Genomic DNA, 24,131 nt, shown 5'->3' with positions numbered 1-24,131 from the left:
TTTCCAGTGGTGCTCTATTTCATAACTGAATAAATCCAAGCATATGTAGTCGCACATAACTCTCTACAAACTATTTATGTCCTCTCCTTGTTCTCCATAGTTACAGTCTACAGTTTCTACCTTTGTGTGGACTATGGGTGTAACCAACTCTTTTCTCATTTTGGTGTTCCTTTCATTTATTCTTCAATAGCTACAGGGTTTAAATGTGAAAACAGGCAGGTACATTCTTCCCAGCTGCCTGTAGGCCCAAGGAGGTCGGCATCTAGGCTCATTGACTAAATAGCACCAGTTGTGAGTTAATTCATGACTTGGGGGTTTGATTAAGCATTAAAACCTTAAAAAATAGATTTCCAAATGTTTGTTAAAATAAAGTCAATACAAAATGGGGGAGCTGAGATTCCAGTAAGGCTTTCTAAAGAAGATACAAGAGAAATGTTTTATTTTGCTGAAATCAGCCTTCTGAGATACATGGGTTTCTGAATTTAAGAGAATCCTCATTTGTTTTATTTTTCAACACACTGAAAATATCCTGCACAGAACCTGGGTACATTGTGAAAGCCACAAGTGAAAGGAGAAATAAGAAAGGATGACCTATGTATAAAAAAAAGAACCAGCTTTCAGGAAATACCCAATTAAAGATCATGGAAATGAAAAATAATCATCATAACAAAATCTAAGAGATAAGTTAAATAGTAGATTGGATATACCGGAGGACACATTAGTAAGTTGGACAATTTAAATTAAATTCTCCAATAATGTGGGGTAGGGGGGATAAAAATTAATATTCATGAAGGATATATTTAGAAACTCCACAATCTTCACAACAGGAGTTCCAGAGGAAGGAATAGAAAAAAACAAAAACACAGAAAGGGCAAAGTGGTCAAATAGCCAAATGAAGCACATGTCCTAAAGCTGAAGACAGTCTTTAGTTCATTTGTGCTGCTATTAACAGAATACCAGAGATGGAGACTGACTGGGTAATTTATAAGAACAGAAAATTGTTCCCCACCACCGTTCTGAAGGCTGGGAGTCCAAGATAAGGCAGGTTTGGTGGCCACGAGGGCTGCTCTCTCTGCTTCCAAGATGGTAGCTATTGCTGCCTCCTCTGGAGTGAAGGAACACTGAGTCTTCACGCGGCTGAGGATGGAAGGACTATAACCCAGATGATCTGTGAAACCTCTTTTAAAAGGCCTCAATCCCATTTGCAAAGGAGGAGAGCCCTTATGGTCTAACCACCTGTTAAAGGCCCCACCTGTTTGTACATCTCATTGGCCATTAAATTCCAACACCTGAAATTTGAAGGAGTTGGTCAAATCATAGACAAGATACGTTTTGCTTTTGAAGTGGCCCATAAAATACCAAATTAAATAAAGGAGAAATAGTAAATCTACCCTTGGACATCTTGATGAAATTATAGAACACTAGGAACAAAGAAAATTATAAAATGCTGAAAGAGAGATCCACAAAGTAACAAGATATAGCTTTCTCATTAACAATGGATGCCAAAGTAAAAGAATAAAGTGCCAAGGGGAAAAATAATTGTTAATACCAAATTCTATATCTGTAGGAATTACCACTGAAGAGTAGAACAAAATATAGACATTTTCAGTGGTGCCAAGATTCAGTAAGTATGGGTCTTTTAAAAAGAATTGAGTATATATTTTGAAAAAATGATAAAATGAAAGATAAAGTTAATTTTTTTAAGTTGGTTGTTTTAGGAGGACCAAGGAGCAAAGAAACCATTAAAGCATAGTTATGATTAAATAATTATTGATTGTATAAAGGGATAATTTGGAAAAGAAGATACAGTACATGTGGATGTTCTTGCTTTGGGGGGTCAAAAAGATAAATATATGGATAGCTCTTCTTTTTAACTTTTTATTATGAAAAATTGAAGGCACACATAAAAGTCAGGAGAATAATATAATAGTTTTTATCCAGATATTATGAGCCCTCATTGCTAAATATTTCAATATGCATCTCTAAATAGTAACTTTTATGCATAACTACAATATCACTACCATACCCAGAAAGATCATAACTTTTTTTAATATCAGTTAGTATCAAGTCCATATTCAAATTACTTTAGGGGAAGAGGATTGGAGGTGTTAACTGAACAGTACAAAGTTTTAGTTAGGAGAAATAAGTTTTTGAGATCTTTCTAACAACAAAATTATAGTCAATAATAATGAAATTATATTTCAAAATTGCTAAGAGATTTTAAATGTTCATGGTTTCAGAGGTTTTTGACCATGGTTGCTTGGCCCCATAGCTGTGGCTTGGCTGGTGGTAAGGCAGAAAACCATGACGGGGAGCATGTAGTGGAGCCGAACTGCTAACTTCAGAGAGAAAGAGAAGAAGGGACCTGGATCAAAACATAGCCTTCAAGGATTTATCCCCAGTGACCCACCTGCTCCAATCAGGCACCAACACCCCAAGTTCTCACTACCTCTCAATAGCACCAGAGGCTGGCGACCAAGTCTTTAGCATGTGGCTTTTAGGGGACATTTAGATCCAAACTCTAACATTCAGCAAGCTAGACTGGGCAAGGAAAATAAACAAATATCAGGGGCTATGTGAAAAACTATCAGAGGAAAAATGCGCTCTAGAAAGTCTGAGTAAAAATTTGGGGAGAATACAAATGGTTCCAAAGGAAATTTTAGAACCCAAGTTAGTCAATATGACAAATTCAGCTACTAAAATTTGAAGCACATGTAAAATTAGCCTATTGATGAGTGTAATCCACCACTCAAACAGATTGAAAGAAAGCATTACAAAAATAATAATGGCTAACTTTGATACAGTAATAGCTAAGTGTCAGGTATTGTTCTAAAAGCCTTGACTATATTAAAAGCCTTGACTATGTTAAATCATTTAATTTTCAATAAATTCTACAAGGGCACTTGATTAAATTCAATCTCATTTCTGATTAAATAGTAATATATAAACAGCTTCTGTGATGGAGAACATTATACCTCCTTACCTTCTCTAAGCATCATTACTCTAAAAGGTTTTTTAATTGTTTGCTGGAAATCTATAGCAAGCATTATGCTTGATGGTAATATTTCTTGATGATGTCAGAAATCCAGCTAAAAATAGTTTAAACAGAAAATATATTCCTGAAAGTAATAGGCATTGTGAGGAATTTCAGGAAATTCATTTAGATTGGCAATGCCTGGACCCAAAATATCCCAAACTAGGGGTAAAAGAGAAATTAATTAGCTAAGGTATCACAATTTTGAAATAGCAGATGTTCACTAGTGCACATAACCCAGGATTTCATTTATCAAAATCCAAAGTACATACAGACCTGTCAGATACATGTGTGCTTTGATCCTTTGACTTTTGTCCAATTTTCTCACAGGTGATTTAAGAGGGCCGTGGATCTAGAGATCAGGAGAACACACCCTCCCCTGCCTCCCGGCCTCACCTCCTTCCCACCACCCCATGCCCACCTCTTCTCCACACCCATAGCACTCACTCTTTACTTTTTTTTTTTTTTTAATGTGGATCATACTGAAAATGGCATACATTCAGACTGTGCTTGGTGCCCTCTCAGTCTTAAAGTTTGCTTCTGGTTCGAGTGAGGTGCTGCCTGAAGAATTTCTGGATCTCTCCCCAGGAGTGCTCCTGGGCTTTGGCATGTGCAACAGGATCTCCGCCCCAGAGCAAGGGCCAGGAGGTCCCCGGGTTCCAGGAGGCAAAGCACAGGGGAGTGTAGGGAGGCTCTATGAGGTGGCCAGCCCCAGGGTATAGGAGCATCTTTCCACTGCTTCTCCGGTGCTTCCGCAGCTGGTCCATGGCCTGCTCGGCATATGCTCTACTGTCCAGGCATTCGTCTTTCTCTCCTACGATGAAGAGGATCTGCCCTTGAGCCTTTTCCACCGGAAGCACACTTTGCTGATTGAGCTCATTCCGGGGGTCTCCCTTAGAGTGGCGGAGGTGTAGAGCCCCAGAGATGTGGATCTGGATGCACTCCTGAGCCAAGCAGATGGGTGTCACAACCAGATCCCTGTACCTGAGTGGAACGTCAAAGATGGCGTTGGACCCATTGATGCAGACAGTGGCTACCACCTGCTTCAGATAGCAAGCCATGGCCAGCCCAATCTCTGCACCTTTGCACACGGAGATTACACCGATTCCTGGCCCTTGGATCTTAAGCACAAAACAAAGGGAAACTCATTAAGGCCACACTCCAAGAACTGTCCTGCAGCCAGTAAAGCAGTACGATAAAGAGAAAAACTATGTCTAGTTTTGACACTCATGTTCACCAGCTTCTGTGATGGAGAACATTATACCTCCTTACCTTCTCTAAGCTGTATTGTCTTGGAGGGGGGAGTGACAATATCACCTACCCTGAAGGGTTGTTAAGTGGAACCATAAGAATTAAAACAGGTAGAGCTCTATAAATGCACACGGAGTCCAGCAGCATTGGGCATCACAACAGCAGAGGCAGCTAGACTTGGCAAAGACTCACATCTTGTGAAACTGGATCTTGCTAAATTACCACATGCTGGCCTGGAACTTTCAATCCTCCTGTTCGGCCTCCCAAGTACTGAGCTCACAGGCATGCACCACCACACACAAGGAAAGTCTGCATTTCTGACATCTCCCAGATGATCCCAAGACTCTTATTAATACAGTGATACATGACACAGAGTTCTGAAATTACCCTTCCTTATTGTATCCCTTTCCCAAGCCTGGTTCCTGGTAGCATTCCTCCCTCCCCCTATGAAACTAATTAAGGAATTAATTCATCTGACCAGATATTACAGCCAAGTCAGTTTTGCTGCTAAGGTTTCTGCTCTGATTTGTGCTTCTGTTCAAGTACTGAGCTTCTACACTGCTCTTAGTCACAAGATTCTTTAGTGAGACCTCTACTAACATTGCCCCATGCAGAGATAATCACTGAAGTTTGAAAACATGTCAAGCCAAAGAATTCATGATTCGAGATTAGTGGCTGATAAAAAATTGAAGAGCCACTTATGAATAAGTTACAAGCACTTCAAATGTGAGGAGTCATGATATTTTTTGTTTGTTTTGTTTTGGTTTGGTTTTTTGATTGGGGACAACAATCATCATATATCTACCATTTGTCTTCTATGTGCCAATAAACACTAATTACTAATCAAGGCACTAATTCTATACCATGGGGGAGGGGTATCGTCATTCTTATTTATTTTTATTTATTGATTGATTGATTTTGGTGGTACTGGGGTTCCTGGAAGCCCTTCTACCTCCGGGCTACACTCCCAGACCTATTTTTACATTTTTATTTGGAAGCAGGGTCTCCTAAGGCAGCACACGTGGCTGGCTTCGAACCTGCGTGATCCTCCTGTCTCTGCCTCCCAAGCGCGGGGATTACAAGCGTGCACCACCACGCCCGGCCCTGTCATTCTTATTTAAATGCAAGCTTTATTCTGCCCAAATCTGTACATATTGGTAAAAACAGAGCAGACATTTGGAATGTTTCTGCAAAATAAAATAAAACATTTTAAATACCTTAGGATGAGCTAGTAAGAAGTTGGCAGCCTCCTCAAAATATTCCAAGTCCACCTCCAACAGTTTGTCAGGTAGGTCTTCGTAGGCAAAATATGCCAGCGCAAGTGCCGCAAAGCCACGCGCAGCCAAGAGACTGGCCCGGAATTCAACCAGGCCCCCGATGCCCCCAAACAAGTCAATGACACCTGGGAAAGGGCCTGCCCCTGAGGGTGGCAGAGAACAGAGAATAGAATCCACGGATTGAGGTGAGAATCAAGAAGACCAGGAAGTAAAGACCCAGTAAAACTCTATCCAAGCACACACACACACACACACACACACACACACACACACACATTTTTATTTCCAACAATAATTCTTTTCTTATCTTTTTTTTTATACTGGGAATCGAGTCCAAGAGCATTCTACTCTCCAGGCTACACCCCCAGCCCTATTTTATTTTTTATTTTTAAATAGTGTCCCACTAAGTTGCTGAATGCCTAGGACCTGCAAGCCTCCCCTCTCAGCCTCCCAGTTCTGGGAACACAGGAGCGCACCGCCACGCCCAGCTTTCATCAGTGTTCTCTGCATCACCAAACGTGAGTCCCACCTGGAGGGAGGAAAAGGGCTCCTCGCACTCGACCTTCTCGGATCTGCTTCCGCTGCACCCCAGGGCCTGAGAACCAGCGTTGCACTGTCTGGCTGGCCCTGGGCCGGACCCTGGCAGAATCGTGGAAGTACACGGAGTCATAGAGGTGCAGAGTGAGCCTGAAGGGGCTGTTCATCACATCCTGCTTGAGCAGTCTCCGGAAAGCCTTCTTGGGCTTCAGAGACCAAAAGAGGCCCATCGGATGGACCCCAACGTAGTCACCTCCAAAGGCGGGAGCCCGCTCCAGATCCACCTCACCAGTCTCATTAGCCCTGTAGAAGGCTGTGGACTGGAAGAGATTCCCCTTCTCATCTTTCAGCGAGGCCCTGAGGGTCACCACCTGGGATGGGCGCAGGCCTGTCACTCGGATGCGCACTGGCTCATCCACAAGCGCCTGTGCCGGGGTGGCTCTCAGCTGGACCATGGTCCGCTGGCAAGCAGAGCTGATGGTGCTTCCTGGCCTGGGGTGGGAGCAGACACTCTGAGCTGGACTTCTGTCCTATGGGAGGCCTCAGCAAGTCTGATGTAAGGTCTGGAAATTGAACCTTATGAACTTAATGCAAAATTTTTGGAGGAGGAAAATGGAAAGCTGCAGAGAGTCCCCATTTGTCTCATGTTACAGAGGAGGAAATTGATTAAGTGACATGCTCTGAGCCTCATAAGTAGTCCATTATGAAACTGGGAATTCAAGTTAAATTTGACACCACATCCTCCTCTCCTGTCCACTGAAACACTGGTCAATTTTAGTTTTGTGGGTTTGAGTAAATGAAGCTTTAATTCTTCCACTGAAATAAAATCCATGTGACCTGTTTCACAGGGTGTTTTTATGATTCAAGGGGGTGGGTGATTCCTGATAAAGAACTCTGAAACAGTGCAGTTTTGGAACTGCATACCCAGCTGGGCAGTTACATAACTCTATTATGATGGTGGTTCCTCTTTAATTTCTAATCTCCACCTACTATGAGAGTTCCAGCTTTTTGCAGAGTTGCCATGATTTGTTCTTTTTAGGAGGAAATCAAACTTTATGTTTTTGTTTCTGTTTTATGCCTTTCTAATAGTGATAAATGCCAATGCTATTTATGGTAAATAAAGTGTAATATATGTTTGATTGACCATTTCAAATACCATTATGAAGAAAATGTTGGGCCTTCCCTCCTTTTTTTGGTATCCACCCTTTCTCCTTCTCTCTTTTCTTAAATTTTCTTTAAACCTGTTTAAGGGGAGAGTTAAGATGGCAGCAGCCACAGTCGCACTGGCGATCGCGGCCACCGATAAGAATAAGCTTTCCTTGGGGAAACCCTGGACACCAGATTTTGGTTTAATATCAGATTGGGACAACTTAAGGAGACACTTCCAGCTACGACTTCCTATCTAGAATACAGGAGAGACAGTGGAAAACAGTGGAATTGTAAGCAAGATGACAAGGAGGTGCCAGCCACGCAAGAAAAACGATTTTTGGAGGATCATCCCAGAAGGGATTAGAGAAAAGGCTACTTCAGCTGCGCATGCTGGGGGTTCTTAACATCATATCTTGTAAGAAAAATGACCTGGGTGTAGTGGAGGGAGCTGAACAGTGCCAGGCGGGGAGCCCAGCCGCGTATCCTGGGAACTCAGGGCACCCGGCCGCTGTGGTCCTATGCAGCGCCAGGGGCCGCAGTTTGCCCGGAACAGCAGATCCTGCTCTTTGCAGTGGGGCTGTGGGCCTCTGCTCTTGGAAGGGAGATAAAATTCATTGCTGCTGAGTGCTCGATCTCACAACCCCTTCAAAAAAATAAATAAATAAGAAAAATATTGAGGAGGGACCAAGATGGCGGTGGTGGCAGCCAGGACTCAGGAGATGCAGAGGGACTCTATCCAATTCACCTGGAACTTTTGGGAGGAGAAATCCCCGCGAAGGGGGACTGCCCCTGCCGCACAGGCTTAGGAATTCTGGACATCATGTCATGTGGGGAGGGAGCTCAGCAGAGAACCAGGTGGAAAGCAGCCGCACAATGGCGCTGATGGCATGACGGAGGCAGTAGTGTGGTGGAGCGGCAGCACCAGTGCTGGTGCCAGCAGCAGAGGTGGAGGCTATTATTTTGGAGAGGCAGAAATCTGATTCAACCCAACTTGTTCTCCTGAAGAAATTGCCCCAAAGGTAGAATTTGGAGGGGCAGACAAATCCAGCCAAGTCCACCTTGAGCTTTTGAGGAAATCGCCCCCAAAGTAGACTGGCTGCTTCTGCCACACATGCTCGAGAAGACCGGACAACATGCTAAGTGGCAAAAGGGTTTGGGGGGTATCAGAGGGAGCCCCGCATAGCTGGGATGGGCCTACACACTGCGTGTTCTGGGAGTCATCAGCCCTCATGGCCACCGCAGTCTTCGGCACAAAGTGAAAGGCCAGGGTGCACATGGAACAGCAGAGCCTGATTTCCAAAGTGAAGCTGTGCACCTCTGCCTTTGGAGGGAAGACAAAATTTATTGCCACTAGGTATTTGGGGTCCCAGCTTTTGCAAAATACATACTCTGCTTTCTCATATTAAAAATAAAAAATGAAAGAACGCCGGGTGTGGTGGTGCACGCTTGTAATCCCAGCGCTTGGGAGGCTGAGACAGAAGGATTGCGCTGGTTTGAGGCCAGACTCGCTGGCTTAAGAGAGCCTGTTTCCAAATAAAAATAGATATTAAAAAAAGAGTCAGGTCTCCAGGAGTGTAGCCTGAAGGTAGAGGGGTTTCCAGGAACCCCAGTATCACCAGAAAGAAAGAAAGAGAGAGAGAGAGAAAGAAAGAAAGAAAGAAAGAAAGAAAGAAAGAAGAAAAAAGAAAGAAAGAAAGAAAGAAAGAAAGAAAGAAAGAAAGGAAGGAAGGAAGGAAGGAAGGAAGGAAGGAAGGAAAGGGAACATCTGTAGACGACCTGCTCATAGTGACAGAGACCAGAGCCTGATGCACAGCAAGGTCTGTGCTGGGGACCCTGAGGCCAGGATAGGAGCCTACTGAGTGGATAGGCCTGTGCTGGGGCCAGGGAGGCCAGGAATGGAGCCTTCCATGAGGCAAAGCTGGTGCTTGGGTGTCACGACCCTAAGGCTCTGACCAGCAGAGCCTAGGGAAAAAACACATGAACGCCAACTTGCTAATGAAGCTACTTCCTCTTTATTCCCCGCAGTAGTTTCCTTATATACAGCATACCAAGCCTGCTCCCAAAATATCCACCAATCCCATTCCACCCACGTCCATCCCATGCTCCCAAGAAGGTATCTCATAGGCGTACTGGCCTAACCAGGAGGCGTTACATCACAATCCATGCATGAGGCGCGTGATACTGACAACAGCGCATGCACCAGCCAAGACCACCATCACAAGCTCTCATGACTTGGCAGTCAGCCCGGGCACCATCTTGGGCTGCCGTGCCACACCCTGGCTTCCCACAGCTCCCCCTTTTTATTTATTTAAGAACACAAGACTTGGGATCATGCCTGTCTTAGGTTGCCGCTTCCAACTCACTCATTCTTTCTTACCCGTCATCAGCTCAGCAACATCATGGTTGCCTGCCTGTCTTAGGTTGATATGAGGATGGAGCAGTCTTACCCATGCTTGGCTACCGATCCAGCAAGCTAAGCCAGACATTGGGGGAGCTACCAGCCTCCAAGGCGGCCATAGCTTGAACCAACATGCGCTGCTGTGTTGCCATGTTCTTCTTTATACACCACATACAGATAAATATCGTCCCACACGCTGCCAGTAGAAGAAATGCCCAAAATGCCATTCCTCCCCAGTCTTTTAAAAACCCCACTGCCCCATGCATCATGTCCATCCATTGTTGATCCGTGGCCACCTCCACTCTGGTATTTTTTACAGCAACAATTGACAAACGTAAGTCTTGTATAGTCTTTTCGAAGTCTCGACTCCAGTTTCCTAGAGGCATGTGGCTTAGCTGTCTCGACAGGTTACCTGCTCGGGAAAAATTCTCATACTGTACAGAGGTTCTACATAAGCCAGGAAGGTGCTGGACACATGGCAACATAGCTATCTGTCCAAGTATGTCAACTTGTTCTTGCAACAAATCTACTCTTTGGTTGATCATTAAAATGCCTGCCTTTAATTGACCGCTAACACTTTTTGTTGCACCAAGGCAATAGCTGTATTCTCTGCTTAAGCTATTCATTGTTGTCGCTGTATTTAAAGAAGTTGCTAAGGAGGCCGCTACTATAGCAGCCGTGGCTGCCGCTGCTGTAACCGCGGCAATAATTGCTGCTGTAATGCCAAAATCCCGCCGGCTGCGCCTCAGGAGCACCGGCAAACTGGCCTCCTCTACCTTCACAGGCCAAGGCACCGCAGTCGGCATGCACATCACAACAGCTAAGAAAAACAAGGAGGCTTTCCAATACCAGGAGAAGTCTCAGTATTAGCCTCAACTCTAGGCTCTTTGGCGGAGGCATTTCCTTTTCCTTCAGCTGGTCATGTCAAGTGTTCCGGGACCCACACCGGGTGTTCTTGGTCCTGTGGGAAAACACAAACCGCTCCTCGTGTCCATGTTAATACAGGGTCCGGCCCTCGCCATGCTCCTGTAAGCACATCCTTCCAGAGAACGAAAACTTGGCCTAAGGCCTTTAGTCCGCTATGCCGTTCAGCTGCAGAATGGCCCTCAGAATCCAATTGTAAAAAATTTAAAATAAAAATAATGAGATTAAGTTTGTCCTTGGGAGACTTCCAGTGGGTCCCAATTCCCCCTTTTTGTTTAATTAGAGCACATTTAATGTTATGATTGGCCCTTTCTACTATTCCTTGTCCCTGTGGATTATATGGTAGGCCATGGGAAAGCTTAATGCCCATCTGTTCACAAAAATTTGCAAAGCATTGAGATGTATATACTGGACCATTATCTGTTTTAAATTGGCTAGGAATCCCCCAAGCAGCGAAGCCTTTAAACAATGAGAAATAACGTGTTGGGCCTTCTCACCAGTATGAGCAGAGGCAAAAACAATGCCTGAACAGGTATCTACAGAGACATGAACGTATTTAAGTGTTCCAAACTCACTAACATGGGTAACATCCATCTGCCAAATCTGTAGAGGCTTCAAGCCTCAGGGGTTTACTCCCACCCCGCGCTGGGGCAATAGGGGCAGGCATTGAGCGCACTTCAGGACTATGTCTCTTGCCTGTTCTCGAGTGATCTTAAATTTCAATCTGAGGGTAGTAGCGTTAACATGAAACCTTTTGTGAAAGTCAGCAGCTAACTGAATAGGGTTTAAAGCTAGAAAGGCAAAAATCTTTCGGGTATGCAAATCGGCCAGAGCATTCCCCTCAGCTGTGGGCCCGGGGAGGCCTGAGTGGGCACGAAGATGAATAATGCTAAAAGGTTGTTTCCGCTTCCAAATCAAGTGCTGCACTAATTGGAGCATTTGAACAACTGAGGAGGAGGCTTTAATTTGACCTACAGTCTCCAACAGTTGTACAGCTTGCACCACGTAATGACTATCAGAAATTAAATTAAAAGGCATCAGGCTGGGCGTGGTGGCGCACGCTTGTAATCCCCGCACTTGGGAGGCAGAGATAGGAGGATCGCGCAGGTTTGAAGCCAGCCATGCATGCTGGCTTAGGAGACCCTGTTTCCAAATAAAAATGTAAAAATAGGTCTGGGAGTATAGCCCAGAGGTAGAAGGGCTTCCAGGAACCCCAGTACCACAAAAAAAAAAAAGGCATCAGTGCAAATTCTACAGCACACAACTCAACTGCCTGGGCAGATGTACATGGAAACAAATAGCTTCATGGCTCTTGGCCTTCAACATAAATGACTCCCGTCCCCCCTTTGGATCCATCTGTAAATACATTCATAGCTCCTGCTATAGGCTGAGAATGAGTGCAGTGTGGAAATAACAAAGGCTATTTTAGCATGAATTGCAACCAGGGGTGTGAGGGGTAATGATTATCAAACTGTCCTATCGTTGCAGTGCACAGACTGGCCCAATCATCACTAACCCCAGCTAGGGTTTTAAATTGTTCAGATGTGTAAGGAGTAATGATGCTATCAGGTTGTCACCCGAGTGACGCAACACTAAGTTTAATGCCTTTCAAAATTACTTGTGCCGCCGGGCGTGGTGGCGCACGCTTGTAATCCCCGCACTTGGGAGGCAGAGACAGGAGGATCGCGCAGGTTCGAAGCCAGCCGCGCGTGCTGGCTTAGGAGACCCTGTTTCCAAATAAAAATGTAAAAATAGGTCTGGGAGTGTATCCCGGAGGTAGAAGGGCTTCCAGGAACCCCAGTACCACAAAAAAAAAATTACTTGTGCCACCACAGCGGTGTACCAAGGCAACACTTTACTTGGGGAGTGAGATAAATATACCCACATCAATGGACCATTTTGCCAAAGTACCCCTGAGGGTGACAAGTCAGATGTGATGACACACAAAAGTAAGGGCTTATTTAGATCCAGACGGTCCACTTGTGCCTCAACCAACCGTTCTTCCACCAGTCTAAGACATGATCGGGCTTCCGGGGTAAGTTTTCGTGGGGACTGTAAATCAGAGTCACCTTTAAGCAAGTCAAATAGAGGTTGTAGCTCTGCATTAGTTAGTCTACAATACGGACGAATCCAATTTATGTCCCCCAGCAACTTTTGAAAATCATAAGAGTATTGAGTTAATCAACCCTAAGGGTGACATTTAAAGGGTGTACCATGGTATCGGTTAATTTGGTTCCTAAGTAAGTTTTCGCCAAATTCATTTGTATCTTCTCTGGGGCTATGTTCAAGTTCCATTTTTTAAGTTCTTGAGTCACAATTACCAGCATATGTTCCACTTCTTTTGTAGTTTTTGCACACAGCAGAATATCATCCATATAATGGTATATGATGGCTGACCTAAAATTGTCTCTAATGGGCTGTAGGGCTTTGCCCACATATAGTTGACATAATGTGGGACTGTTTGTCATACCCTGAGGTAACACTGTCCATTCAAAATGGGCATCCAGATAAACATGATTAATAGCTGGCAGGGTAAAAGCAAACTTATCTGTATCATTAACATGCAAAGGAATTGAAAAGAAACAATCTTTTAAATCAATCACTACAGATGGCCAATCTTTAGGGAGGGCAGAAATCATCGGAAGGCCAAGCTGCACCGGGCCCATAGGTTCCATAACTGCATTGACAGCCCTCAAATCATGCAGCAGTCTCCATTTACCAGACTTCTTCTTAATAAAAAAATGGGCGTATTCCAGGGGGAGGTGGATGGTTTGAGGTGGCCAGCTTCCAATTGTTCACTTACCAGCTGGTGGGCAGAATTAAGCTTTTCCTTGGTGAGGGGCCACTGAGATACCCACACAGGCTGATTCGTCTTCCATTTGATTGGAATTTGCTCAGTGGCCCCTAGGAAAAACCCAACCCCCGGCGACCTGGATTTTCCTTAGCTGGTACTGGGGATTGCCTGCCCTGCCCTCTAGGCCCAAGTCCCCTTCTGCCATTATATCCCATTTTCATCATTATATTTTTGCTCTGAGGACTATAGTTCCCTTCAGTGGTAAGCCTAACTCCCATCTGTGTCATGATGTCATGTCCCCAAAGTGATACAGGGATATCCAGGACAAATGGTTGAAAAATCCCAGAATGCCCTTCCTCATCTTTCCAATGCAGCACTGCAGCACTGCAATGAGGGTCCTGTGAATAACCAAGACCTCTCAGCAACTGGGTGGTTTCCTGAATAGGCCATCCTTTTGGCCAATCAGTTTTGTTTATTATGCTGCGATCTGCTCCAGAATCTAAAAGGCCCCACAATATTACCCCCTGTACTATCAGTTTATGCATGGGCCTTTGACTCATATCCATGGTGAGCCAAGCGCCTGGGCTTCCCAAGGAACCAAACCCCTGTTCTCCTCGGGACAATGCTCTGCAAGGAAATCTTGCATGGTGACTGGGAAGGAGCAAAATTTGGGCTATTCTATCTCTGGGACTTATGGCAGAAATGCCTCTAGGGGAGGACACCATAATCTTTACTTCTCCCTCATAGTCTTGGTCAATAACCCCTGGGTGTACTATCAAGCCTGACATTGCAGTGGAACTGCGGCCTAGCAAAAGGCCTACTGTATCTTTAGGGAGTGGTCCTCTGAAATCAGAGGCCACCGTCTGGACTCCCATCTCTGGGGTCAGTATGAGTCTGGAGGTGGCACAGATGTCCAGTCCTGCGCTGCTGGCTGTGGCTCTCCTTGGGGCTCCAGGGGTTTGTGCACCCGGGGAATCTGATGCAGGATGGGCCATGGGGTCGGGGATTGCTGCATCACCCCATATATTTGCGGGCCCTGAGGTGAGGGGCCCCGATGACCATTTTTTGGCCGAGCTCCCATCTGACTAGGTGACAAGGGATTGCCATCTACATCCCATTTGGAATGACACTCTCCTGCCCAATGATTGCCTTTCCGGCAGCGGAGGCACAGCTGCGGTTGCTGGGCTGCTACCTGGGGCGGCCCTAATGCCTTCCCCTGACCTAGACGGCGAGGGCAGTCCTTCTTGAAATGCCCAAGCTGACCACATGCATAACATCCCCCTCGTACTCCCCCTTGACCTACTTGATATGATTTCCCTTTCAACCCTGACACAATGGCTGCAGCAATAGCCTGGCCCTGTATAACACCTTTGTTAATATCTCGGCAGACCTTGAGCCAAACGTCTAAATTTTTCTGTTTATATGGTCTGATGGCATCTCGGCATGGTTTGTTAGCCTGTTCATATGCCAATTGCTTTATGAGAGGCATTGCTGAATCTACATCAGGGAATACTCAGCTAGCTGTCTCCACCAACCTGGCCAAAAAATCTGAGAAAGGCTCATTGGGTCCCTGCGTGACTTTAGACAGGCTTGCTCCAAGATCACCAGATCCTGATAACATCTTCCAGGCCCTCAAGGCACAACGATTGATTTGATCATACACTTGTTGTGGATAACCAATCTGATTATTTATGAAAGCCCCCTGTCCCATAAGCATGTCTACATTCCAGGCAGGCTGTCCTGCCTGAGCATTGGCAGCCACCTGCTCAATAACATATTCCAAGTAAGCGGCTTTCCAATTAAGATATACTCCTCCCAAGAGTACAGCCCTGCATAAATTAGACCAATCAAATGGGGTCATGCAATGCCGTTCCAGTCCCTTCACTTGTGTTAGCATGAAGGCGGCTTGCATACCATAAGTAGACACTGATTCTTTAATCCTTTGAATTACTTTCCAATCTAGTGGCTGATGATATCTCTGTTATGATCTAAAAGGACAGGGAAAGCACCTGGGACTGCAGGGACCCTAGCCCACACAGCAGCACTCCTGCTCCTACCATGTGATCGCTCCTTATAAGGAGGCAGTGTAAACAAGAGGGGAGCTGATGGGCCAGGTGGCTCCTCCCGATAAGATGGAGGGTGCAGCCGTGCCCTAGCTAGGGAGCCAACAAGCTCTGCGACTTCCTCATCAGAAATAAAGCTCTCTTCCTTGGCTTTAAGGGAACTTTCTTGACTTTGTTGAGACATTTGCTCTTTTACTTCCTCAAATGCCTTCCCTCCCTCTGTTAAGACTTGTTGGTAATGACCAGAAGTATCCAACAGACATGACCTTACTAAACTCCAGATAGCCAATGTGCCCGGGGGCAATGGGCATCTTTCATCTGCTAACTGTAGGTCACGACCCAGCTGTTCCCACTGAGGAATATTTACATACCCTTCCTCTAAAAACCATGGAGCCTCCTCTGCCACCATACTCAAAAATTTTTCTATCGTATGTGCTTTCACTTTCACTCCTCCCTTAACTAGGATTTTTTCTACCGCATTCCTAACTCTCAATGTAGTCACTTGTGACCCCATTCCTTCTTCGTCGCTTACTGCGATCCTTAACTTCGTCACTATGCTGTGAACCTTATAGCGCTATCCCTTCGCCGCTTACCTTGCGGACCTTACCTTTTCTTTATCCCGGGTTTCGGCACCACTATGTTGTGACCCTAAGGCTCTGACCAGCAGAGCTTAGGGAAGAAACACACAAAAGCCGACTTGCTGATGAAGCTACTTCCTCTTTATTCCCCGCAGCAGTTTCCTTATATACACCATACCAAGCCTGCTCCCCAAATATCCACCAATCCCATTTTGCCCATGTCCATCACATGCTCCCAAGAAGGTATCTCATAGGCGTACTGGCCTAACCATGAGGCATTACATCACAGTCCATGCATGAGGCGCGTGATACTGACAACAGCGCATGCGCCAGCCAAGACCACCATCACAAGCTCTCATGACTTGGCAGTCAGCCCGGGCACCATCTTGGGCTGCCGTGCCACACCCTGACTTCTCACACTTGGGCCTCCATCTGAGACCAGGATCGGAGCCCGCTGAGGGTGATGCAAGGGCCAGTGAGGCCAGGATTGGAGCCTAACATGAGGCAAGGCTGGTACTTGGGCCTCCAAGGCCAGGATCATAGCCTGCCAAGGGGTTAGGCCAGTGCCAGGGCCACTGAGGCCAGGATCAGAGTCTGCCGTGAGGCAAGGCCAATGTTGGGGTCCACGAGACCAGGATCGGAGCCTGCTGAGGGGTGAGGGCGGTGCTTGGGACAGCGAGGCTGGGATTGGAGTCTGCCTTGATGCAAGGCCGGTGCAGGGGCCTTCTGAGGTGTTAGGCTGGTGCTGGGGCCAGCAAGGCCAGGATCAGGGCCTACCATGAGGAAAGGCCGGAGCTGTGGCCTCAGAGGCAGGGATCGGATCCTGCTGAGGGGTGAGGCCAGTGCTGGGGCCAGCCTGGCTGGGATTGGGGCCTGCCATGAGGCAAGGCTGGTGCTGGGGCCTCTGAGGCCAGGATCGGAGCCTGCCGAGGGGTTAGGCTGGTGCCAGGACAGCAAGGCTGGGATCGGAGCCTCCTGTGAGGCAAGGTTGGTGCTGGGGCCTCTGAAGCATGGATCAGAGCCAGCTAAGGGGTTAGGCCAGTGCCGGGACTAACAAGGCTGGGATTGGAGCTTTCCTTTGAGGCAAGGCCAGTACTTGGGCCTCTGAGGCTGGTATTAGAGCCTGCTGAGGGGTTAGGCCGGTGCTGGGACCAGTGAGGCCGGGATTGGAGCCTGCTGTGAAGCAAGGTTGGTGCTAGGGCCTCCAAGGCCAGGATCGAGGCCTGCCAAGGGGTTAGGCCAGTGCTGGGGCCAGCGAGGCCAGGATCAGAACCTGCCATGAGGCAAGGCTGGTTCTGGGGCCTCTGAAGCCAGGATCGGAGCCTGCTGAGGCGTGAGGCTAATGCCGGCGCCAGTGAGGCCAGGATCAGAGCCCACCATGAGGCAAGGCTGGTGCTGGGGCATCTGAGGCCGGGATCAGAGCCTGCCATGAGGCAAGGCTGAGGCTGGGGTCTCTGAGGTCAGGATCAGAGCCTGCCAAGGGGTGAGGCCGGGGCCGGGGCCAGTGAGGCCAGGATCAGGGCCTACCATGAGGCAAGGCTGGTACTGGAGCCAGCAAAGCTGGGATCAGAGTCTTCCGTGTGGCCAGGTCAGTGCTGGGGCCATCAGGAGTGGGATCGGAACTTGCAATGCAGCATACACAGAGAAATATCACAGAAAATAAAAAACCAGATGCTTTCCCTAATATGCAAAAACTAGGAAGAAATAGGTAATAGGAAGAGATCTAGTTGAATAAAGGGCCCTATAGAGGAGCAATTAAGGTGACCAATCAGAGGGGATGGGATAGGAGAGGATGGAATCTCTTTAAAACTCATGCTGTACGTAAACAAATGTATCAAAGTTAATTACCAATCAAGCATGGGATTGAAGGAGGGAGAGGGAATAGGATGGGGATTGGATAAAGGCTAATTGGATGATATGTGCTTGTATATCCTCACAAGTCTTGTATTCCATTGTGATGTATGACTACAATGCACAAATATATATAATTAAAAAATAAACCCTGTTTAATATAGGTTTTTTAATGTTGTTTTCATGATTCTGAATCTGGTTCCAGTTCTTTTTCATTTACTTTTACATCAATATTTAATATACTGGCTACCAGTTCTAATTAAGAAAAAAATTGGAAATCTCTTCATTATGAGAGCACACTCAGCAGAAATTACTGATGTGCAAGCAAACTGTAAAAGGTGCAGTCCTTCAGAAAGCACATTGTGTTGCTTGTTTCACTGTCTGAATATTCTTTCCCATGAATCTTGACAAAAGACTCTCTCAGTCTTGTACACATCAGTATGCACAGTCTCAACTATTATGCAGTTACAGGTCCTTGGACAGGAAGGCTGAAGCTAGTGAAAATATAGAAGAGTCTGAGTTTTAATGGCTGATAAACCTTACATCCCGCAGAGGAAAGCAGTTTTCTTTTCTTTTTTTTTTTTTTTTGCTACTTAAGAATGTGGCAGAAATGTATGCTGACGTATCCCAGTCAATCATTACTTTTTTTTTTTTTTGTAAATTTGGTCTCAGAATATTTTTGGAAGGGTGACATTTCAAAGAAACCATTGCTGGGAATGGCTTCCATTGCAGTTTCTAATGCTGGGCACCTGGCTGTCCTCTTCTGTGGCTTTATCTAGGCACTGGTTGCTGTTTACATGCTGCAGGGTTAATTTCAGAGGGTCATATCCCAAGAGCTGGTTGCCCTTTAGGTGGTGGCATTTGAGCATGGTAACTGGGCCCTTCAGTTTGGAAATGTCCAAATTGTTCTGATTTCTTTGTTGACAATATAAGAGAAAACCTGGTTATCACCCATAACATGAAAATTAAAAATTCTAACCTTTTCATTCTATTTTCTAGCCATATTATCTAGACACTGATTTGTTTCCAAATTTCATATCTCTCCCAATGAGAAATCATGACATAGAATTTGAGAATCAGGATAAATACTCTCTAAGTACTAAGAGAGAGGTTTGTATTGTAGTTTGTGTTTGTGTCTTAGACCAAGTCTTGATGATATATCTCTATAATCTACCTTTATAACATGTGGAGAAATTATATAGAAGAATTTTTTTAATTAATTCATTCACACTTCTGCAAGTCATCTGTTATTGTTATTGATAATCCACCCAGTAACTCCTGGAAATATGTAAGAAGTAGCTTTCCTAAACACATGTCCAACATGCGAGCATGTAAAAATTTCAAAGTTCCTCCATACTGCCAAATTCTAAAGGAAATTTCTAGGTTTCTCTTCCCCAAATATCCATTCCAGCATCATATGTTCCAATTTCCTGAAAGTAATCTCTGTGTTGAAAAAAGGCCTCCTGCCCTTATAGGTGTTCTGACAGGAATAGTCCAATCACCTTCTTCTGTCCATTTCTCTTTGAGGAACAGGATACCAGCGAGAATTGAGCTTCCACTTGAATCCACCGTAGGTCATATCTGAGCCTGCCATATGCTCAAAAGTATCATTGCTGACCACATCAACGATAGGCCATACCACTGTTCTCCTGTCAGGTTTGATCCTGGCTAAGAGGCGCTCCAGCCACCCCACTGTGCACTCACAGTGTGCATCTAAGAAGGTGATCATTTGGCCTTTGGACACAGTGGCTCCTTTCAATCGAGCTCTGATCAGTCCAGAACACTGTTCCATTCAAATGACATGAACAAGCACTTTTAGTTTTTTCACATAACTCTCTAGAGGTCTTTTAAAAAAGTCTCTCTCACTGGCATCATCCACGAGTGCAATCTCCTCCACCATATGTCTTGGTGAGCTATCAATGATGCTATGAATGGTACACAGAAATGTGCTCCAGGCCTCACTGTGGAAAGCAATCACCATCCTTGTTGTGGGAAGATTATCTGTGATAGGTCAGGTCCCTCCCTACCCCCATGGGACCCTATAGCAGGGACAGGAGGCAAAACCCCGGAAGCCAGAAGTCAGATGCAGGGGCATTGCAAGACTCCAGACATCTTAGAGCAGACTCCAGATGCCATGAGACTCCAGATGTCATGAAAGGACTGGCATTCCCATGCCACTAGCCCCACCCCAAGACCCAGCTACATAAATACCCTCACATCCTCTCTGCAGCATGACTATGCTAACCACATGACTGTGCTACTTGGTCATTGGTCCCTTCCCCTACGATCGGCAGACCTTGCCAGAAGGTGCCAATCTGAATTAAAAAGGCCTTTAATAACTTGGCTGGTATTTTCATCCTTCACGACTCCCAGCTCAATTGTAATGTTACATCTGGTGATGAAACCCGGGAACCCAATAGGACTTATTTTATTATTTTATCTCTATTTTTTACCCCTCCCTGAGCCCTGGTGACTCCCCTCACTGACTTAATTGGACCAACTGCTTTTGCTTTCAAACAGGGTAAGTTCCTTCCCTTCTTCTGGTCAGCGGGTCCGGCTTCTTGTCTCCAGCTTCTCTATTTATCCAAATGCATGGCCATATCAGAGTCCCCCCCCCATAACCCGGTCATCCTCCAGTCTTGAGAAGGGAGTGAGACGTCTCTCCTCCCCTCTTGACCCATTTCCATACATTGATCAGGATAATCGTATAATCAGGGATGCCTGTTTCCTGTTCTTTGTTTTTGCCCATGGACCAGACAGGGGAAGCCAGAATTCCAAAATAATGGGTCACTGTGGCCCAAAAACAGAACTCTGGATTTTAATACCCCGGTAAATGGTTCGAAGTCCTTTATGTACAGGCTTTCTTTTTCCTGCACTCCCATCCCTCCAACCATGCTCCCCCCCTCAGCCGCCATTTACCCGTCAGCCACCATTTTGTGGTGGTGCATAGTCGCTACCTAGTGATGTCATAATATCGCCATCTTGGTCACCCCATTGTGGTGGTGTGTGGTTGTCAGCTTGTGATCTTGCTGGGTTACAGGTCCTACTTTCTGAGGACCCTGATGCCGAGGATCTCTCCTCACCGACCCGACCATCAACCTACCCTTGGACAGTCTCCTACTCTAACCCACTCCAACCCCTGCCCCGCCATCCTCCCTTAAGGGACCAACCCTATCTCCTGCTCACCTTCCCCTGTACCTGCTCCAAGGATCCCCCTTCTCTCTTGGTCCCGCTCCACGAGGTGGCGAATACAGAAAGCATAGTCTGCATCCAGATCCCTTTCTTCCTCCCAGACCTTGCTCAAATTGAAAGAAAACTGTATTCTTTTTATTAAAAATTCTAATACATGATACAAGTGTATGATCTCACATGGTGGGATTTTCATGTTATTTTAACCTCTGCCTTAACTCCAGGTGAATGAGTCGTATTGTAAAGGCCCAAGAACAGGCCGACCAGGCTCATTTAACCAACCCAGCACTCTGTATGGGAGCAGCTGTGGTACCTTAGGAGGATCCCCACTGGTATTACCAGCCAGCACCTAATGGTGGGGTAAGAGATTAAAAATGAGAGACCATATGATACTATGCCTTCTTGATGGAATGCAGGCTGTTTCCCATAAAGCAGTTAATTACAATAAACTCAAGGAAACCACCCATGGTCCAGATGAAAACCCAGCTGTTTTTCTTAATCTGCTTCAAAGGCCTTTATCCTCTATACCAGCTTAGTTCCATCTACTAAGACAGGATCTGTGGTGTCAGTAACCCATTTCATTGGGCAATTAGTCCCTGATATTTGGAAAAAATTTAAAATGGCTGAGGACAGACCTCAAACTCCTATCCGAGATTTGGTAGACATGGCATTTAAAGTCTTTAATTCCCGAAAGGAATGGGCTGGAATGGAGCATTCACTCCGACTTTGCCAAAAGGCAAATCCCTGGTAGCTGCCCTGCAGCCTGCGATGGCTGCTCAGCCCTCTGGTGTGCAACCTAGGGGTGGAGGACAGCAAGGACAACTACCTCCAGGAGCCTGCCTCAAGTGCGGCTAGGCCACGCCCATCAACCAGACCATCCCCAGTATATGGCCAGGAGGGCCATTGGAACAGTGCCTTGGAAAAGTGGTGAGCCCCGGGTGTATCAACACAGAGGGACCACCCTTCCACACCAGGCCCTGCCCCTGGCCCTACTTGGCCTGGCCGAAGACCGACAGCTCTCAGACTCCTCAACCTCAATCACCTTGCCAAAACCAGGGTAACTCTCACAGTGGCAGATAAGCCTTTTTGGTTGTCTACTCAGTCTTTCCATCCTTTTCGGGTCCTAGTTTTCCTTTTCCAATCTTGGTACAGGGGATTGACAGTAAGCCCTCCTGCCCACGTACTACAGGCCCTCTTTCACAGGATAAAATTGCCCTGCCTGAGGCTCAGGTCAGAGCAGTCATTAACCTAATACATAATTCCCTACACGTTGGGCTTACAGTGCTTAAACATTTCCTAAACCCCTTGTTTTATTCTCCTCTCCTGCAATAGCTGATTAGTAAAGTCAGTTTCTCCTGTTCTACTTATGCTGATGTTTTACCTCAAGGAGGCCTTCACCCCTCTTTTCCTACCCACCAAATGAGAGGACATTTGGCAGGACAGAACTAGCAAATTGATTTTACCCATATGCCCTCACAAAAAACTAAAATATCTTCTTACCATGGTCAACACCCTAGCAGGTTGGGTAGAGGCTTTCCCCTCAAAGGACGAGACAGCCAGCATGGTGGCCAATGTTCTATGCTTGGATATTATCCCTCGGTTTGAACTCCTCAATTTCTTATAGTCTGATAATGTACCAGCTTCTTATTTCTAAGGTTATTCATCAGGTGGCCCAAGCCCTTGGCATTTCTTGGAAGCTCCACATCCCATATTGACTGCAGTCATCTGGAAAGGCCCACTTGTTTATGTCAGGAAATTCAACATGCAAGCAACCTATTTGCCTCCCCTGAATAAAACGTTGGACCAATCACAAGCTCCTTGCCTGATAAAATTCATTCAAACATGCATTACCGAGCTGTTCAGGGTAATCTCCAATCAACTCCCCCTGCAGCCTTATTCTCACCTGTCCACTTCTGAATGACCTGACCTCTCCTGGCCAAGGGGCCCCCTATGATGCACCCTGATAGCAGGAAGTAGTTATTGACTCGGTTGTTATCCAAGTCACAAAAAGGCTGGGACGATAGGTTGGGTCCCTCTCTTCCCCCATGAAATCCCATAGCAAGGACAGGAGACAGAACTCCGGAAGACAGAAGCAGAGATGTCACGAGACTCCATTATCTCAGTCCAGACTCCAGATGCCCTGGAACTCTAGATGTCTTGAGAGGACCAGCATTCCCATGCCACTAACCCCACCCCAAGACCCAGCTACATAAATATCCTCACTTCCTCTCTGCGGCATGACTCTGCTGATCACATGACTCTGATGCTCGGTCATTGGTCCCATCCCCCATGGTCAGCAGACCTCGCCCCAAAGTGCCAGTTTTAATTAAAGAGGCCTTTTATAACTTTGCTGGTGCTTGCCTCCTTCATGACCCCCAACTCAATTTCAATGTTACCATCTGGATATACCTTTGTTTTACACCCTTCTAACCTAACGTCTGGTAAGGATCTGTTGAGTGCAATCATCTCACTTGCCATTAAACTGAACTGATTGATTTTAAACATCTCTTTCATCTTTTCTTGATCTTCTTTAGGAATGATGACTGGTTTCCCCATTTCTCCAGGACCTTCATGAAGTTTCTGTACTGGCTCTAGAACATCTCCAGCAGGAGTTCTCTCTCCTTTTTGTCATCACATTTGTTGCATTCACTGAAGTAAAACAGCAGGAACATATCTAGGAGTACCCAAATCAAGGCGATGGCTAGGACCACCTTGCAATACAAAAATTTTCTCATAGCACCCAAGTAGTTTTCAAATGAATTCATGTCATATCCACATGTCTGACATTTCTTCACACAGCAGTGGCTTCTGTGGCCAGTCCAAGCCGTGGCAAGGCAGTCCTGCAGGCAAGGCAGTGCAGGCACTACTCTAGGGCCTCCATCAGTTGCACTGCCTACTGGGCCACTGCCAGCGGCTTCCAGGCGGGTGGGCTGGGCGTGGGCTCTGCCTCTACCTCTGCCTCTGCTGTGGCCACGGGTTGGTGCTATTCTAGGCAGCCCCACATGCCTGAGCCACAGTGTGGTCTCCTCTCTTCTTTATATCTCATTACACAGAGGATTTGAACCTGCTTACAGACAACTGAGAAA

At 46.1% G+C, this 24,131-nt stretch overlaps 1 protein-coding gene and 1 pseudogene across 2 annotated transcripts; both read right to left on the bottom strand.

The window, feature by feature from the left end:
* Positions 1-3,484: 3,484 nt before the first annotated feature.
* LOC308272475 (acyl-coenzyme A amino acid N-acyltransferase 2-like) lies at positions 3,485-6,554 on the bottom strand (the record flags this gene model as incomplete). Its single annotated transcript, XM_080709311.1, has 3 exons — positions 3,485-4,155; positions 5,503-5,705; positions 6,092-6,554. The coding sequence occupies 3 exons, from the start codon at positions 6,552-6,554 to the stop codon at positions 3,562-3,564; spliced, it is 1,260 nt and encodes a 419-aa protein (XP_080565437.1). The 3' UTR covers positions 3,485-3,561.
* Positions 6,555-18,524: 11,970 nt separating this feature from the next.
* On the bottom strand, positions 18,525-23,780 carry LOC308271955 (polypeptide N-acetylgalactosaminyltransferase 1-like; annotated as a pseudogene). The gene is made up of 2 exons: positions 23,442-23,780; positions 18,525-19,857 (listed from the first exon to the last, which is right to left on the bottom strand). The product of its transcript is annotated as a polypeptide N-acetylgalactosaminyltransferase 1-like (transcript).
* Positions 23,781-24,131: the final 351 nt, after the last annotated feature.

The sequence above is a fragment of the Muscardinus avellanarius genome, assembly GCF_963383645.1.
Source record: "Muscardinus avellanarius genome assembly, chromosome: 13".
Taxonomy (NCBI): domain Eukaryota; kingdom Metazoa; phylum Chordata; class Mammalia; order Rodentia; family Gliridae; genus Muscardinus; species Muscardinus avellanarius.
The sequence above is the reverse complement of the archived record's forward strand: the minus strand, read 5'-3'. Positions and strand labels throughout refer to the sequence as shown.